Genomic DNA, 18006 nt, shown 5'->3' on the forward strand with positions numbered 1-18006 from the left:
TCAGCCTAGGGTACCCCTAATGCTGCACCATGTTAAGGGCAAAAGACCTTCTACAAGGGATGTTTTATCGTAGCCCATGGCATTTGAAATACATTTCCTGACTTTCGTTTTGGTTTTGAAGCTTGTTGAAGACTCTGATACAAGCAGGGAAAAAAAGAAGAAGAAAAAGAAGAAAAGGGAAAAGGAAAGGAAGCAACAAAAATATTTGTGTATTTAAATAATCCCAGAAGCACCAATTGCCTCTCATGACCTTTACCAGGTGCTTCATCCATTTGGGTGATGTGCTGGGCTCAAAAGCACAAGCCCCAGCAGGTACCAGCGCAATGGCCCCATCAAAGGAAGGGCCACATTTGATGAGGCCTCTGAAGCAGTTATTGACTTGTGTCATGGTGAACATCAAGCCTTAATAAACAAAAAAGCTACAGACAAAATTATTTGGTTAATGGCTAAATTGGAGAGTCAATATAAATAACATTACGTACACTTATTACTGCAATCCAACAACAGCTGGGCTTTGAGTCAAGTTAACACTAATACACAGTGGGGGAAACCCTTGCCTTCTGCTTATATTAAAGAATAAAATGGATTTTTTTGAGCACCAAGCATGTGAAAGGGGAAAAAAAAAAAAGAGGTCCTGGCCAAGGAACGAAAGGCTTGACCATAAGTACATAAATAAAAGAAATCGCTTTCTATTACAGGTGATAAAAATTGTACTCAGCATCTTTTGATATATATCTTCTCAAAAGTTTTGCGAGCACAGCCCTCTTGTGGGCTCATTTGTGTTTGTGTAACAACTGGAGACAGGGAACAGCTAATTCCTTTAGCTGTTGGACGAACCCCTGCTCCTCCAGGCTACGAGAGAATTGGCTGCAGGTATAATCATTCACCCCCTCGCCCTGGAGGAACTGAGCTGCTGCCAGCAATTTGTCAACATAATTTGGGCTTATTGTTTTCCTTCTGAAGTTTTATCTTATTTTCTTTTCCTAAATTAAATACGTCTTCATTAGAAAAAAAGTAATGCGTTATGTTTGCAATGTTCTTCAGATTTCTCTTAATTTCTCCCTTTTAAAAACCTTCCCCCAATCCTCTTGAGGGTAGTGACCCACCATGTTAGGAAATACTTGTGCTCACTACAGGCAAGAACTAGAAGCGAAAAGGGGGCCGCTTCATAAAGTCATCACATCCATCTCCTACAAACTCAACCCACCTATTTCGCAAGGATTTACTTTTTGCGTAGTTTATCCTTCTGGTTGTTGGCTATACTGATGTCCCCAACCTCGCCTGGGCAAAGCATTCAATACGGCTGCTCAATACCTTAAGTGTATAATCCATAGTACCGATGCTGAAGCTAAAGCTACATGATAGACAGACATGGTCTTTGCAGTCCACAAGCCTTATCCCACTTCACTTCTGGAGGGCATGGCTAGTAGTAATCCTCAGGTAGCCTGGTCCCTATCCAGTATAAAGGAAAGCTTTGGAATTCTCTCTTAACTGGGACAAAAACCTTGAAAAATACAAATTCGTACGCAGGACTAAAAATATACTTTGATAATGTTAAAAATATAATGCCATGTATTTCCAAGATTCCACACGCATATATTGTTTATTCCAATCTCTGTCAAGTGCAGACTTTTGGGGACCATGAAATCCACTGTCATGACTACTCTGATTTTCTGAGAGGGCCCACTCATGGCTTTGCCATCTGAACATCAACTTGCGGAGCTAACTGAGGCTGCCAGCCGGCCGCCAGCAATCTCACCTCCCAGCCTGCCAAAGCCACATGGGGACATCACGTGCAATACAACCAAAACCAAGGGGGTCAGAATAAATGATACGTGCAGGAACCTCAAAACACTGCAAAACAGATGCTTTTTAGTGCCAATAACTCTTCTGTAATCTGCTTTATGCAACTTTGATTTGGAGGCGAATTATTTTTAATAGAACAAAAACAAAGGCACAAACGTCGGGTTCGGATGGAAAAGAAGTGCTCCAAGCCCACAGAAATAAGGTCATTGAAATGACAGACAGGCGATAACTCCGCCTGCAACTAAGCAGCACAGCAAGGGCGACTCTTGCACAGATGGAAACCTTTGCAGCGTTAGAGGCGGCAGGGCCCGTTGAACTAAGAAATTCTGCGTGGAAGTCTCGGTTCTGACCTGGATTCCCTTCCTAGCCCCAGAAAAGTTGTAAGCTTTCTATCTTTAGTTTCCCCTTATTTCAAATGAGGGTAAGGCTCTTCTCCGCCACATAGGAAAAATAAGATGTAAGCTGTCTTTACGCATGCAACATGGGACGGTTTCTGAGACAAACAGACAAAAGGAAACGAGAGCGGGTATCAATGCGAATACCATAGAGGATGGAAAGCAGGACTTTTGCCACTGATTTTCACAAGGCCAGAATTTCACCTGAAGGGACCAGAGGCACAACTAATGTTCCCCATCAAACCAACATCCACCAAACAGCGCTAGCTCTCTCCATTAGCCCTGCTATCACGATTCATTGCTGAACCTATTCAGGTTCAGAGAAGGAGCTAACATCTTTGTGCAGCACAACATCGGCTGTGTACCCACATAGGTATCTCTAACACACCGCAGCTTTCTGATCCACCCTGTACCCTCAGAGTACAGAGGAGAAGAGGGTATGGCAGGGAGAGGAGAGGAAAGGGCCTGAGAGTCCTCAACAGGCTGAATGGAAAAGAAAACACAAGTGCAAAAGGACAGGGTGATAGCGCTTTCCAAAGGAAAAAGAATAATTAGAAGCAGCAAGCATAAACCACAAAAAATAAAGGAGAATGAAATGGAGATCATCCGACTGGGTGGGACATAAAGACAAAAAAGAAGGGGAAAAAGCACAGCTCTTCTTTTCCAGGAGGCACCAACGCCCCGTCAGTTCTGCAGGGGCAAGACTCGTAAAAAACGTTTGTGCGCACATGGGTGTGTGCGTTCACAGCTATGCAGCAACCCTCCCAGCCTGGGCTGCGTTCTGCTGGAAGCACAGTCCCACCACCTTCTGCACATGCTGAAATCAATCCTGCTGTGCTTGGGGAACCATCTCCAAGTCCCTCTGTGGGGGACAAGCTGGGCAGATGGACTTTCTCTCTGAGAGAGGACTCTGGAGCCACCCAAAACCACCTCTGGCAACAAGGAAAGCAACCCTCTTTTGGGCAGCAGCAGGTTTAGACCTCAGGCTTTGCTTCCTGCATTGGTGGTTGCTGCACGTGATAGCCATGATGGACACCCATGAAGCCTGAGCAGCAACGGTCTCAATCACAGCGGGCCTTACATTTAAGATTGACCTTACTCCATTCCTCATTTTTGTAATCTCAGTTCATCAGTAAACACCACCTGCCCAGCCAGGTTAACCGAGCCAGCTGATGGTGATGCAGGGTTTTTGTCTCCCACACAACAAACATTGACTAGTACTTTCTATTTAGAGCAACCCCACATTGTAAACCTGTCTCCTCCCTTTGATAAGAGCCATATCGCTAGATAGCATTAATCCCCGTCCCTTTCTCAACACAAGGAAACACAGCGTCGCCGTCAGGGGAGATAAAATCACTGCTCCACGTAGATTTTTTTAAGTTTAATATCGTGCAGAAACACACACAAAGTCAGCCCCAAATGACACCGCTACCTCCTGAAGGCTGGTGTGCAAGGCCTTGAGATGTGTTAGTCCTCCGTGGCTCCTACTGAATTTAATAGGACTGGAGTATTTTCCATGTCTTTCTAGACCAGGAAAAAGGCCTTCAGAGACAAATAAGAGTTTCCTGTTCAATATTTCATGTAATGATTCCTCCAAAGGTGTAAACAGGAAAAATGCCTTGCCACTTAGCCAGAAAATGAGCGTCTGCCGTCCCTTCCTTTTATTGCATTTACGTGTTAAAAGTCATTTAGAAGGGGATCTGCCAGATGCCCAAGTCCGACTGAGACGGCGCAGGCTCTCAGATGGCTGGCTGAGGTCCCGAACCCAACCTGCCCGGGCAGATTTGAGGTGAGAGGGAGCCCTCAACCTCTCCCATCCCTCTCCCTCCCCCCCCACCAGGGGCCCAGCAGGCAGCCTCGGCGGGAGTCAATGTTTCGGAGAGATCTGCACTTCACCCTGAACATCTGGGCTCAGGGAAACAGCGAGGGTTTACTTACAGCAAAAACCACATCTCTAAGCATTCCCCTTACAGATTTTTGGGGGTGGTGTCTTTTGGGAAGACAAAATTAACCCGTCAGGGCATCCGCTGCAATTTTTTTTACGTGCACTTAAATGCAGGCTCCAACTTTCAGCATCCCATCAGCCCAACCAGGGCTTCTTGGGGAGGGAAGGTACGAGCACAGCCCTCACTCTGCCACAGCCATACTTCATTTCAGCTCCATCGCAAGCAAAAACGCCAAGCGTATGTCACAACTATCAAATGGTCTTTTTAGCTAACTGACAACAGACGCCATTCGGAGTCAGCGTATTTTGATTACGGCGCATTGTTAGCAGGATTCAAGAGCCTGCTCGCCTCGCAGTGTTGTTCAACACTAAAATTAAATTGCGGTATAATTAGCTTCGCTCCAGCTACACCTTTCCATCTGAATGGATGCGATACCTGCAAAGGCTGCACTGGGTATAAAATGTGTTCCTGATTATAAAGTGTTTGCTTAATCTCGAGGGCGCCGCCTTGTTTTTTAAGGCTCTCTACAAGTCACGCACTCTGGTACGTGCTGCCCGTTATCTCCAGAAGGCTTAAAACTGGAATCCCCGTGATTCACATTTTCCAACGCTCATGGCCAAACCCTTCCGCAGATCAGCTCTCCCACTTTCTACCATTTCACAATAAGCCAAATCTGCAGCGAGGCAGAAGCGGCTGAGCAGCCTGGCTCTGCGAGCCACACGCCAGCGAGCCGGCAGCCACAAAACACACTGAGCCCGGGCTGTGGAAGCCGGAGTACGGCGAGCTCCAGGGGTGGTTCGCCAGGCTGAGGTGGCCGCGGCTCCCCGACGCCTCCACCCGCTCATTGAGGGATGGCTTGGAAGCACGTCTGGCTGCCAGAGTCACCCAAAAAAGTTGGGCTGAGAGGTCCCTGTGGCCTTGCTGCACCTCCCAGGGAGGTTTTGGATACCCAGCGGGACTCGTAGCACCGTAGGGCTCACAGCACAGCCCCACATGGACCCCTGCCTCTGGATGGGCAGACCTCGGGACAGGCAGACCATCCACCACCCTGCAAATACTTCCAGTCAGCCCCACAGCTCTCCTGCTTCTGCAGAAGTTACTGGTGGCACTGCTACTTACTCTATGCTGTGTTTAAGTTTATCCCCTCCCTCCTTCAAATATATTTAAAAAGTGGTAATTACGCGGAAGATAGCAGAAGGGGCCAAAACCAAAGCGCAAAGCCACCAAAAGCAACTTTCACCATCAGCCTTTCGATTCAGCATAGTGCTTCCCCTTGACACCAAACAGAAATGTTTTGCTTTCTTTACACTATGTTCTTTAAACTATTCACAGAGTGAAATAATTAATTACTTTAACATATCACTTCTTATTCTTATATATCTCCTATGCCTCGTTATCACTATATGACATATAAATTAAGGTATCAACCCTACCTGATGATAAGGGAGAAGCAGTAGAAAATCTCAGCTCACGAGCCACTGATCGTCTCGCTGCAAAACCTCAGCGATAGAGCTGGGAAGAGCATCCGCATCTCCTCTCCTGCCGTCAGCAGAACGATGTTTCCCACCCCTGCCCCTCCACCATCGCTGTATCAGTTCTCACCCAAAGGATCTCTCAAACACTTGTCACTGCGGACCAAACCCCGGCTCGACGCACACAGGTGCAGTTAAGAACAAAATTAATCCTCCCTGCACATACTAGTCATGTGCATACCCTCGCTCTGGCTTTAAGGAAAAATAGTAATAAAAGAGAGATCCCTCCCAAGGGTTACACGAATGTAGCAAGACGCATTCGTACATACCATACTTTTTCTACAAAGCTGTGCCACAAAGCACTGCCACAGGCCGCATGGACATGGGAAAAGCACAACGATGCTCCCCTAGTAGGTGGAAACCAGGTGGTTTGTGCATCAGGGAGGAGGGCCAGGAGCCTCCTGTGATAACACAGCTGCAAAATCTGCCGCGCAGAGAGGGGCAAAGGAGGGAATGGCTCATGCACGGCGGCCACGCTCCCTCCGGTGAGCGTGGGCAGTGTGGTCTGGGCGTCTCTTCCCGAACATCCGTGCAAACACCGGGCACCTCATCCCGAGCATCCCTGCAAACAGCGGGCAGTGCCGGGAAGCTGCCTGCCGCTGACTTGCCCATGTGCTTGAAAGGCTTCTCTCCCTGTCACCCTCCCGCTGCGGTGATGCCCAGCAGCGTCACTCAGCCGCGGAGCCCCTGTTCGTGTCAAGCGCTGCCCAAAAAGCCTGCATGAACACGAGCGAAGGAGAGAGCCAAGCTGTGACTTCAAACAATCTCCCGGTGACACGGCTGCACCCATCACCGAAACACAGCCATGTCCGTGACGTAGCAGAACTACTCCCCCGTAACACTGCACAACAGTACCCAAGAGAAATTTTATACATTACAAACCACAGGGACATTCCCCTCATCAAAAAACCTGGCCAACTCTACCTACGCAAGGTACCTCCGTGGCGCGGGGGTGAGTGGAGAAGCTCGGGGGCCAAGGCCACCGTGGCATGGTGCATCCCTGTGCCTGCACCCTGAGGAGCAAAGGGATCCTCTGCACTGCCTCAAGCCTAAAACCAAAGTGCCACCTACTGAGTCTACAGCATTCGTGTCCTCCCAGGAGGGTTTCTAGCAAGGGGCTGGCCACGGTTAATACTTAGCTGACTGGATTAAGCCAAGTCTCGGCAAGCAGTCGCTGTGCGCACACGCCTCGGGTTGCTGCCGAGCATCAGCAAGCGGGTGATATCCCACCTGAGAGCAGGGTCATCTCTGCACACCCCACCCCAACACGATGGGTAGCACATGGACGGCCGAGCGAGGGGCCAAGACTTTCACGTCCACGGATAAACCACAGCTTGCGCTGACAGAGCTTGCCCTGGTTCAGTGCAGGGTAAAATGCCGACGAGACAAAACTCCTTGTGTGCCAGGCTTCAGACATTCGTTTCCACCATTTCTATTTGCACAGACGGCCGTAGCCCTGCACCCTGGCAAACGGGACGGACAAAGCGGCGGAGTTTTTAATCTGCTCTTCCCCTCTCCTCCCGAGAGCTACACAGCCTTAAATGGAGCTATTTAAAGCCAGCGTTAAAAACACCAGCAATGATCTGACCTTCTCCATAACAACAAAACCGGACCAAAACCCAAAGACCAAATGAATGAAAAGAAAATTACAAGGTAAAGTTTGCATTCCCTGAACGTGTGCCAGCTGCAAGAATCTTAGATTACATCGATGCAGCTTTCCAAATTTTAAATACAATAATTTTCTGTATTAAGGGCCTAGTAACTCTAATGGAGGCATAATTAGGCATTGATGCCATGCCCATACGAGAGAAGCTTGAAAAACTTAAATAAACTGTGAATGGCAGGATTAATACCGCAGCTTTTCATTTTGTACAGCTGTTTGAATACAGTACACTGCCTGTGATGGCATCAGCTGTTGCTTTACTCTTGGTCAGTATTTCTGAAGTTAAAACAGGCAGTTCTTTTAAGCAAACGAAGAATTACTCCTCTTATTGTTGGCCTGTTTATTTCAGCAAAGAGGGGCTGGATGCAGATTTGCTTTACCTTAAAAAAAACAGAAAAAGCCAAACTGCAAATAAAATTAGCTGGCCAAATTCAAAGCCTGGCGAAGCTAATAAGAGAATTTTAATTTACTGCGATGGCCCTTCAGGACGGAGGAGTAAGTAATGCAGTTTTGGAGATCATCTGCACAAGTGGGAATATCATATAGATGCCTGGAGAGTCCTTGAGAAAATAGCTCACCTCGGCCCTGATTGAAGAGGAAAGACAATACTTTGGTGAAATAGAATTCTGTATTTCTAGGAAAGGCTCCAATAGCAAATTGCTTACTAATGCAGGAAGCCTTGTAAATTTTATTATGAATGGAACGGGCAACGGCAGGAGTGTGACACGGCGCAGCATTTGCACACACGGCTTAGCCAGTAAAAAGTAAATAAATAGGTTACTTATAAGCTCTAGAAGACACCCGAAAATATCTCTAACAAAAACTCAAGCTCAGTGAACTCCAAGCAAGAGTATAAAACAGCTTCCAAAACTATCTTACCATTATTTTTTTCGCCAGGTAAATTAGTTGTTCTACAAGTTAATTTTCAATCCTTGGTTTTATGGTTGGAAATGATCAGCTGAAAAGAGTTAATCTAGATTTCCTCACTGTCTTTAAAAACTGGCTTATCGGTGGACGTGGAAGAAACTCCCTACGCAGGCAGCGCATCAGGACAGCAAACCACCATCGCAAAATCAAATGCTCAGGTTACTGGGAGGAGGACTGATACCAGGGGGAGCCTAATGCCATATTCACCTGGGAAATGTGACCCCCAAACCACAGCCCCCCCCGGACGGGGTGCAGGCAGCTCTCCCCCTGCCTCGCAGCCTGGGTGAGCCCTTGTCCGTGCCACCTTGGCCGAATCCAGCCCCAAATCCCTAGCACCGTAAAGCTTTCTCGTTTTTTTCCCAGGCAGCGTTAAAAACAATATCCCTCTTGAGCTGCAGGAGCAGAACAAGAGGAGGGTGCGGAGCCAGCCCGCTCTCTGCAGCCCCGGCCCGGGCGATGATGAACGCCAGCGGTTAAGTGCCGCTGCGGAGATGAATATGCCTAATGAAAAGCTTACCTAAAGCTCGCAGGGAGCCTGCACCCGGCCGGCCGAACCTCTCCAGAGCGGCGGGCACGAGGCCGCCAGGATGCTCGGGAAAGACGAATTAACTAAAAGTTAATGTGGATGTTCTCATTCAAAAGAAAAGTGGCCTACTCCAAAGGGGATTAGGCTAAAGTGAACTAAGGCCACTTTACTTCTGAATGAGAGCATCCACACAATAGTGCAATGCACTTTAACTAATGCACTTTAATTTTACACCCAATCAATTTGTCTTACCTCTCCTGAGTGTCCTTGTGTGGACAAACCCAGAGATTCATCGAGTTTTGAGGCCAGGCAGGAACCATTAGATCAACCCATCTCACTCCCCGCGTGTTATGGGCCATTGCCTTTCACAGTTATCCCTTTATTGATCCCCAAAACTCATGGATGACTAACATATAACCTCCGATGGCGGGGGGGGGAAACATTTCTTCAACGGGGTGCCTGGCCTGCCTTTGAAGATGCTTGCAAAACCAGAAGCCACTTGCAAAACAAGAAGCCACCATGACTTTCGGCAGCCTGTCCCGCTGCCGGCAAAAGTGAGAATGGCCAAATTTGGGCATAAATCCATTTCTTTCCATCCTACCTTCCCCATGCCCTGCAAGTTAGCAAGGAAATGGCGGTCTCTGTACTCTAACTTTTAAATCTCTCTTTTTTTTTTTTTTTTTAAATTGCAAACAGGCTCCTTGCTTTCAGGACAATCTCAGATATTTTTTTAAATTCACTTCGCCACCATTTAAATTTTCAACATTTGCCCAGACATCTACTGACAAATCGCAAACTCCCTTTTCCAAAATCCAGTAACCCCCAGAAACCACACTCACCACCCGCGCTATCGCCTTTGGTACGCACAACGCTCCGCGTAAGCCTCAAATCGCCGCATCGCTCTTCACCTCTCAGATATATACACCCGAAAATAAATAAACGAAGCCATGACGGCAACAACCAGCGAGGCAACTTGACGAGCCTGCGGAGGCGATGGGAATCCCCCATGCCAGCAGCCTCCTCACTAACAGAGACCAGACCCCCCACCACCACCACAGAGGGGCTGAAGCTTTCCAGGGATCTCACCTAAATTAAAAAAAGGAGACCCGAGGACACCGGCCTGCAGGGATTCTGCTCTCACCTATACTCCGAGGCTGGGTTACATCTTTTTTTTTTTTCCCTTTTAAAGGTAGTAAAAGGGAAAAGGCAACCATGCTAGGCACACCAAAGAAGAGCTGAACCAACAGCCGGCAAGTTGTCTGTAAGTCACATTACAGAATATCAGCGGTAGGTTAGATACGGGGACATTAATCAGGGACAGAAATACACTCAAGCAATGCAAAACACAGAATGTGCGCTCTGTTAGAGTTACCCTCTCCAAATACTGCTGCGACTGCAGGAAAAGAACCAAATATAAACACTAATTTCCAAATTTGCCGTGCGAGTCAAAGCCTGCTCCGAGCAACCGAGCACCAAGAGAGGGAGGTAACACGCCGAGGACACGCGGCGACACTGAAGCGCACCCTGCTCTCTCCTTCTCCCACACAATCCCCACCAGGAAACAATTCCAGAAACCTTCAAAATTTTCACCACCAGAAAGAACCCTCCTCTTTATTTTCTTAAATTGGTCTAGATTAGCTCCTAACTGCACGCTCCTGTGACCAAAACAACCCCAAACGCAGAAATGCAAAACAACAACAACAACAAAAAGAGATTCCCTAATTTAAAGAAGCTGTGCTGGATTTTCGCTGCTTTTTAAAGCAGTATTTATCAGCTCGACCTATGCTTACTCATTTTGATTGAGTGTGATATAATCTGATTTTTTTTAAGTGTCAACATTGCCCACTCCGGGCTGCAGTAACCCTTCTGCGTGCAGAGCCCATTACCTTTATTGCTACCTGCGGACGAGCAGCCAGGGAAGACTCAAACCCTCAGCCATAAAGCTTAAATTTAAGGTAAACCTCATTTTTTCACAACTTCCTTGCAAACCTCCAAGTTGCTGCAAAATAACAAGCTGTGGTCCCTAACCGCAAAGACACCGTGAGCTCCCGCTTACAGGAACGCCTTGGGATACGCTCGCCAATGTTTAAGACAAGTTTCAGGGCTACCTGGGGATTAAACTCATCTCTCTCAGGTTTGCTACTGAAAAGGATGCAGAGAATTAGGAAATTAAATTATCCTTTGCAACAAAAGGTAACTTCAGTTTGAAAAACTTTACGCGGAAGTTAGGCCGGAGCGTGCAACTTAAGGAAGGCAGCAAATATTACACCCAGCTATAAGGATGGCTGCGTTTGGGGTCTTGAATGATTTTTTTAAAAACTCCAAAAAACAAAACCCAGCAAAGATTCTTGAATTGAAATGAAATCATAAATTAAAGAAAATATACTCAATCTCATATCTACTTAACAATATATTTACTTGCTTAAAGGAACGGGGAGCAAAGCGAATCTTATTTTGCTAATACAATTTCAGCCACAGTGTTTCGGATGATAACGGGTCCAGAATATAAATTAACGTGTTCTATCTTTATATTATATAGTCTGCCAAACTTGGGCATGGTAACAGCTCCTAAACATCACAGCAAAACAAAGTTACCCCAAAACAAACAAAAAAGGAGTCACTGGCTCAAGGTGGCATAAAATCAGAGGAAGAAAATTAAATTTTGAGTCTTCTAAATGTTATTTTATTGGTCCTCCTCAGAGCCCTACTTGGCTGTAACCCTTTTATTATGCAGAAATGAATTCTACCTTGCACCCTCTGCACTGCATCTATTATTTTGATGCCTGTTCCTCTAATATGGGAGTACGTATACTGAAGGCAGTAATATTCTTAGCTCCCCCCCATTTAAAACCATACATGCTTCGAAAATACCTGTGAATACCAAGCAAAACAGTATTCTTCGGTAACTTTTCCCCCCTCAGGCATTATTTTTGTATTGACTGCAAGGTATAGCTAAAACATTAGAAGTATTTGGGAAAATTAGTCTAGTCATAACCGCTCGGTGCCCTGAACAACCCATCCACCTTCAGATATGCTATATATCGCATTCCAGTTTACGATTCTTTCTTTGTAAAGAACACATTTTAAGTAATTTTTCCATTTTTAAAAAAGCCGCTTTCTATCCGCATTTTGTTTAGATAAACTCTGCAACTGTGCACATTAAAAAAAAATCTACTGCAACATAAATAGAAGTGTTGCTTTATTATATATGTATATATATATATGATATACTATCACCCAAGAAGGGCCATCTAAAACGCCACAGTTGCAAACATTTAAGACTGTAACAAAAATGACTGAGACTCTAGTATCAGTTTACTATCCTTCAACAATTTCCCTGACAGTGGAGTCAAATAATGTTGAATTATGGACCTTCTTACAGGAAGTCTTATTTCATGTTCATTTTTTGATCATTTCCCTCCTAGTCCCTATAGGAATTTGGCTCTTTGCCGATTTGCCTTTAAAAGTTTCTGCGCACGTAATTGGCTTGTGCATTATTAAATTATAATTTTTGTCAAGTAATGCTAGTGTGGATTTGCTCAACATGTTTATTTTACGTAAGAAAATACTGTTTTGTCTCTATAACATCTATCTTATCCTGCTGATGCACTTTATTTAAATGCGGTGGCTACTTTATACCATGTTTTCCTTGCAGGGCTTTCTAAAGGCCTTCTGTAGACATGCTCTTGTAGGGGAGTTTTGCAGTTTGGACGAGAGCACCTGGGTGCCAAGGTGATGTGGCTTCAAGAAAACAGCCCGACGGTAATAGTTTAGGATTACCTAAGAAACTGAATTTCTGCAATCTGGCTACAGACAGTCTTTGGGTTTGGGGTTTTTTTTATCGGAGGGAGTTTTCCCACCCGCATCACGCAACAGCTGTGTTTTAAATCTTTCCGGGCTCCGACAAACATTTGAAAATTTAAACATGCAAATGTTTGAAAAGCTAATGATTAAAAAAGGTTTATTTTGAAACTTTGAGGATGGGCGCAATCCTTCAGCTAGGGTTTTTAAAGTCCCGGGGCCTGGTTGATCTCGAGTTCAATTATCCCCAGCAAAAACCCCAAACTCCTGCCTTGTACCTCTGGAGCTGGAATGGTAAACAACAACTCCGCAGGTCCCACCCTGGCAGGCAGCGGGGTCGTGCCCGTGGGAGAAGGATGCTATTTTAGTGACCTATTGCCACTGAGCTAGTTAAATCACTGAACAATGGTTAGTGTTATGGGGCTTTACTTTGCAAAATCTAGCATTAGTGTCATTGCTTTCCATTAACAGGGGGACTTAAAGGCACTGGCACTGAGGGGCCTAGAAGGAAAGAATAAATAAGGGGAAACCAATAAATTTAAAAAAAAAAAAAACCCTGTTAACTGTAACCTTTACTACCACAATATAAGAAAATGTAATTAAATCCATAATAAAAGCTTTTACATACTTACTCCTTTACTACTCTCAAAAGCACACCCGTGGGCAGGCTGAGGGATGGAGGGACGGGCGGACAGCCCGGCCCCGGCCCCTCTCCTGCCGCCCGGCCCTGCGCACCCGCGCTTCCCAGGGCCGCGCAGCCATAAACGCGCAGCGCGGAGGGACATCCTAATTAGCCGCCCCAGCGACAAGCACTCAACACCTTATTATTTAACCATTAGGGCCCTGATACTGCCGGCCTCGCCGGGGCCGGGCTTGGCACCAGAGTTTACCGGGGACGCGGGCAGCCGCGCATCCCCCGGTAAATCACCACCGCCACCCCCGCGCAACCTCCGCGGCCGCCCGCCGGCCCTCCGCGGGTTTAACCCGCCGCCTCCTCGGCCGGGGAGGTGGGGAAAAGCTCATTTTTGCGCCTTTTCCCTTCGACGGGGAAAGCAAAGCCCCGCTCCCCGCGCGGCTCCGCCGATGCGGAGGAGCGGGGTCCCCCCGGCGAGGCCGCCCGGCCCCGCGGCCGGCGCAGGGGCGGGGGTGTCGGGGCTGAGCCCCGCGGCCCCGCGCAGCGGGAGAGGGGCCGGCGCCGGGCGCGCAATGTCCGCGCCCCTGGCGAGGGAGAGGCGGGGGGGGGGGGGAACGACACACAACAGCGACAGGACCCCCTCCCCCCGACAACCCCAAAACTATAGCTTCATTTCTTTAGCTTTCGCTTTAATAAAATAATGATTCGTTGGGAAAATGGGGTATAAATCTTCATTTTGGAGGCAATTAAAGTGTTGATTTCATTCGTGCCCCTGAGCGATTCTTGTAATTTGCTCAAATAGCTTTATGTACCCAGCACTCCAGAGCTTTTAGAAACCCATTTTCTAGTTAGACTTGTTGGATTACAATTTTTATTCAACAGCAGCGAGCCGAGCTTCCCTCAGCTCGACCCTCGCTGTAGGGCTCCCCTCGCTTTAAAGCGCTGAGCGGGGGCCGCCGCTCCCGCGGAGCAGCATCCCCGGCTCCCGGAGCAGCATCCCCGGCCCCGGGAGCAGCATCCCCGGCCCCGGCCCTGCCGCGCCGCCCTCCGCCCGCCCCGCGCAGCTTTTCCCCCTTCTCAGCAAAACTAGGGGAAAAAAAACACCCCCACATATGCGCACGTAACCCCCTTTTACAAAGTTCATGCCTTCCTTCAAGCCTGCCTCTCCCTGTCACGGCACTACCAGCCGCCCGATAGCCTCTAGCAGATAGGAGAAAACATTTAAGATCCTGCCCACGCTGCAATGCAACGCACCTTTCTGTCGGTAATCTATAAAATAACTCCTGGCTGACAGTGCTGGTGATAATGGCAAAGCGGCTGAGGAAACTCCTGTCTGCTTGACTGCGCCTTGCTTGAACAAAAGGAAACCTCCAGAGTCGGGAGCTGATTGCTCCTAAGACTGTATTTACGAAGCTGATCATAAAGAAGAAATAACTTGGGGGTTTTAGTCGGGCATTTTTTTTTTTTTTTCGTCGTCTAGGGTCCCCTCTCTCGCAGCCAAAGCTTTGCTGCTACCCCTCGGCTGAGAGAAAGCAAGCCGAGCGGGAAAACCCCGCAGTTTCACCCAACTGGGAAAAAAAAGCCAAATCTCAGCCACTTCCATCATCTAGGAGCTTAATTTAGCTCCGGGCACCTCCTGAATTAGCCCCAAACGCTCCCATTAAAAGGCAAGAATCCCAGCCTAAGCCCAGCGGAGGGGACAGCCGCAGGAGAAGGGCAGGGGAGAGGGGAAAGCCGGCTTTCCCAAGTCATCCCTGTTTCCCACATCGGCTACAGCCGGCATTAAGGTTTGAACCATCCCAGACAAAACCTGGACACTGTCGAAGCCACGCTTGGTTTTGGGGGTTGGATTTTTTTTTTTTTTAAAGAAAGAGGTTGAAAACTTGAAAGATCAAGGAAAATAATTTAAAACCTGGGTCCCGTTTTATTTTCTCCTTTTTTTTTTTCTATTAAGTAAAATAAAATGGGCGCGTTTGCAGCAGGCAGGCGTGCACAAAGCAATGTTCACTGAAGTCTAAAAGCATTCGGCCAAGGAAAACTGACAAGACGGACTAATGAACCGTAGAGACGGGAAGAAAATAGCCAGTATTTGCTAGATTTCAAACCCTCTCTGTCTTCCCCGGACCACCTATCTTGGATTTTATTATTATTTTGGTAAACGGCTCCAGCCATTCCTTTCCTAAGCCACCAAGAAGCCAGCGATTCACGGATCCCGCTTCTATTATTGTAAAGGGTAAATAAAATAAAGACAAAAATTAAAAGCGACAAGAAACAGGTCGAGTTTGCAGGCGATGCTTTTACAAGCTCATCTCGCCAGGTCGAATCCGGGAGCAAGCCTTAATGAAGCAATAATAGCCACATTATTCAAAAATTTTCATTTCGATGGAAATTTATCTAAAAGGGACTTAATCATATGCAAATAATAAAAGGAGGCGTAGTGACCCAGCGAGCGATCTGCATACAAATTTCAGCGTGTGCGGCGTTGGCGAGATCATACCTGATCTGTTAGATTTGCTGATCTTGTTATGTCTTCACTGTCCGATTTTGATCCGCCCTCTCTATCGTCTATGACCAAATCGATAGGCATTTTTCCTTTCAAACAGCTAATATACCGGTGGCAGAAATTGTCACATAATTCGTGTACCTACATTATGACAGAGGTTAAAAAAAAAAGGAAAAGAAAAGAGGAAAAAGAAAAAAAGGGGGGGGGGGGAAGGAAGAAAATATAATCAGGAATACATAAGTACAATTGACAAGTGCAACCAGTCTCCCCCCTTCACCCCGGTGACATCAAAAGTCCTAAATAGGGGAAACACACTGCAATTATCCCCCCGAGACCTCTAGACGCATCCAGAATTAGGAATAACTTTCTTTTCTCGCAAAATAGAGATATCCCAGAAAATTGACAGTGACAAGATGATTCACAGGCTACAACATATTCAACACCCGTGTTAAATTCATCTGCTCCCGGAGCTGTGGCCATTAGAGAGGTGACCTGCATGGGTGACATTTAAGGTAAACTATTTAATTTCATCCAGTTATTTCATCATAAACCCTTTCCAAAGGGGTATGAGGACAGAAAAAAGGATTTAAAAAAAAAAAAATCCTGATGCACTGGGTTGAAATACATTATAGGCATCCGTGCCCTGAAATCCCCAGTCGCTCTGACAGACTCGTACCTGAGCCGCCTCTATTAATGGGCAGATTTTAACACATTTCGGGTAGAGCAAGAACAACCTGCCAGTTATGGTTAGATAAAGTGGCTGAGGCTCCCGAGAAACTTTTCAACTATTTAAAAACCTCTCAAAATGTTTATTTTTAGGAGAAAGGGAATTCTCTTCTAGGCCAGCTATCAATGACACGTAAAAAATCCTCAGGAAACCAGAGCGCACTTCCAATTTAACGTGAGCTCGGATGACACCGCCTTCTTAGAAATTAGCATTCTCCCTCCTAAGATTTCTAAAATAGCCAGCAAAAAAACCTGCATTTAGGCTGCAATCTCTTTCTTCTGCTCGGAGGTGTACAATATTCCCAGGAACAAGAGACAGACACAACTATCAACTCTGCTTTGTCTCTGCAAAATGTTACAGGACAATCCGTGCCCTGAGCCTGACCTGCAGATGGCTCTTAAAAAAAAAAAAAAAAAAAAAAAATTCCCCATTCCAACTAACTGCAACCAAAGTCTCTTCCTCACCACCACCAAAAAAAAATAATTTATTTTTTTTTAAAATCACAATTTCAGGGGCTTGGCTGAACCAACCATTTCGAGTCTCATCTGCGGCACCACAGAACTGCAACTATTTATACAAAGCCAGCAAAGTATTACAATGAACACAAGGCCTGGGCGTTTGAGAGCCCGGTTTTAGAGGCTGAAATTGTAATTAAACTGCGAAGAGAAATGGACGCCAAGATTGGTCTTGACACTAATTACCAGAAAGAAAGACATTTATGCAAATTTACCAGAAGCCTGAACTTCAGCAGTACTGAAACGGAGGAGGAAGAAAGACAGAGAGAGAGAAAAATTACCTTCTCTAATTCCAACAGATGAAACCTTAATACTTGTATGGCTTGAATCATCTGCAAAGATACAAACAACACGAGTATTTATCTCATTCCTGGATTTGGGGATATTTCCCACAGCCGCCCCTGCCGCACTTTGTAGCTTGACTTTTCTCTAGTAGTAAATAAAAAGTTGTTTTGATTTATGGCAATAACACTAAAACTTAATAGCGGTGGCTTTGTGCGCTGTTTAACGAGAAGCGATCTAGAGTTAACCAAAAAAAAAAAAAAATCCCTATTGCAACGAAGCAACTAAATTATACGGATCATAAACATTTCTTTAAAAAAAAAAAACCTCTAAACACCATCGCTGGCTCCTCGCTTTGCGAAAGCAGGAGCAAGACTCCCACAGCAGAGGCAAAGTATTTGTTTATCCTTAAGGAAAAAAAAAAAAGGAAAGGGAAAAAAGACCTCATTTTCCGTGGGTTAGCGAACGGTGCATCTCCAGCCACAGCAATCCTCTACGTTTTCCATCGAGCTGCTGAAAAGGTGCGTGGAGAGGCTGGCTGCAGCGTGGATAGATCCACGCTCCTCTTGGCCAGGCGAGCTCGCCATCAAGCCCGCAAGCTCCCCTTTGGATGGGGCTTTCTTTATGTCTATCCTTACGGGATTTTTTTCTTTTTTACTTCCACGCAATTACCGCACTGACTTTACTTGTAATTATAAAAATCATCATAATAACAATAATTTAAAAAAAAAAATCCACGTGAGAAATTT

At 46.3% G+C, this 18006-nt stretch overlaps 1 protein-coding gene across 8 annotated transcripts in view; it reads right to left on the bottom strand.

The window, feature by feature from the left end:
• MEIS1 (Meis homeobox 1) overlaps window positions 1-18006 on the bottom strand; it is a 234056-nt gene that overhangs the window by 88269 nt on the left and 127781 nt on the right. For 7 of the 8 annotated variants that reach the window (XM_087775860.1, XM_087775859.1, XM_087775863.1 and 4 more), the window contains 2 exons: window positions 17257-17307; window positions 15728-15874 (listed from right to left, as the gene is read on the bottom strand). In XM_087775860.1, coding sequence (XP_087631986.1) covers window positions 15728-15874; window positions 17257-17307 — 198 coding nt within the window. The remainder of the gene's footprint in view (window positions 1-15727; window positions 15875-17256; window positions 17308-18006) is intronic. The other variant, XM_087775864.1, reaches the window with a different exon arrangement.

This window comes from Nipponia nippon, unplaced genomic scaffold (genome assembly GCF_047370975.1).
Source record: "Nipponia nippon isolate SJK-2023a ecotype South Korea unplaced genomic scaffold, ASM4737097v1 scaffold_4, whole genome shotgun sequence".
Lineage (NCBI taxonomy): Eukaryota > Metazoa > Chordata > Aves > Pelecaniformes > Threskiornithidae > Nipponia > Nipponia nippon.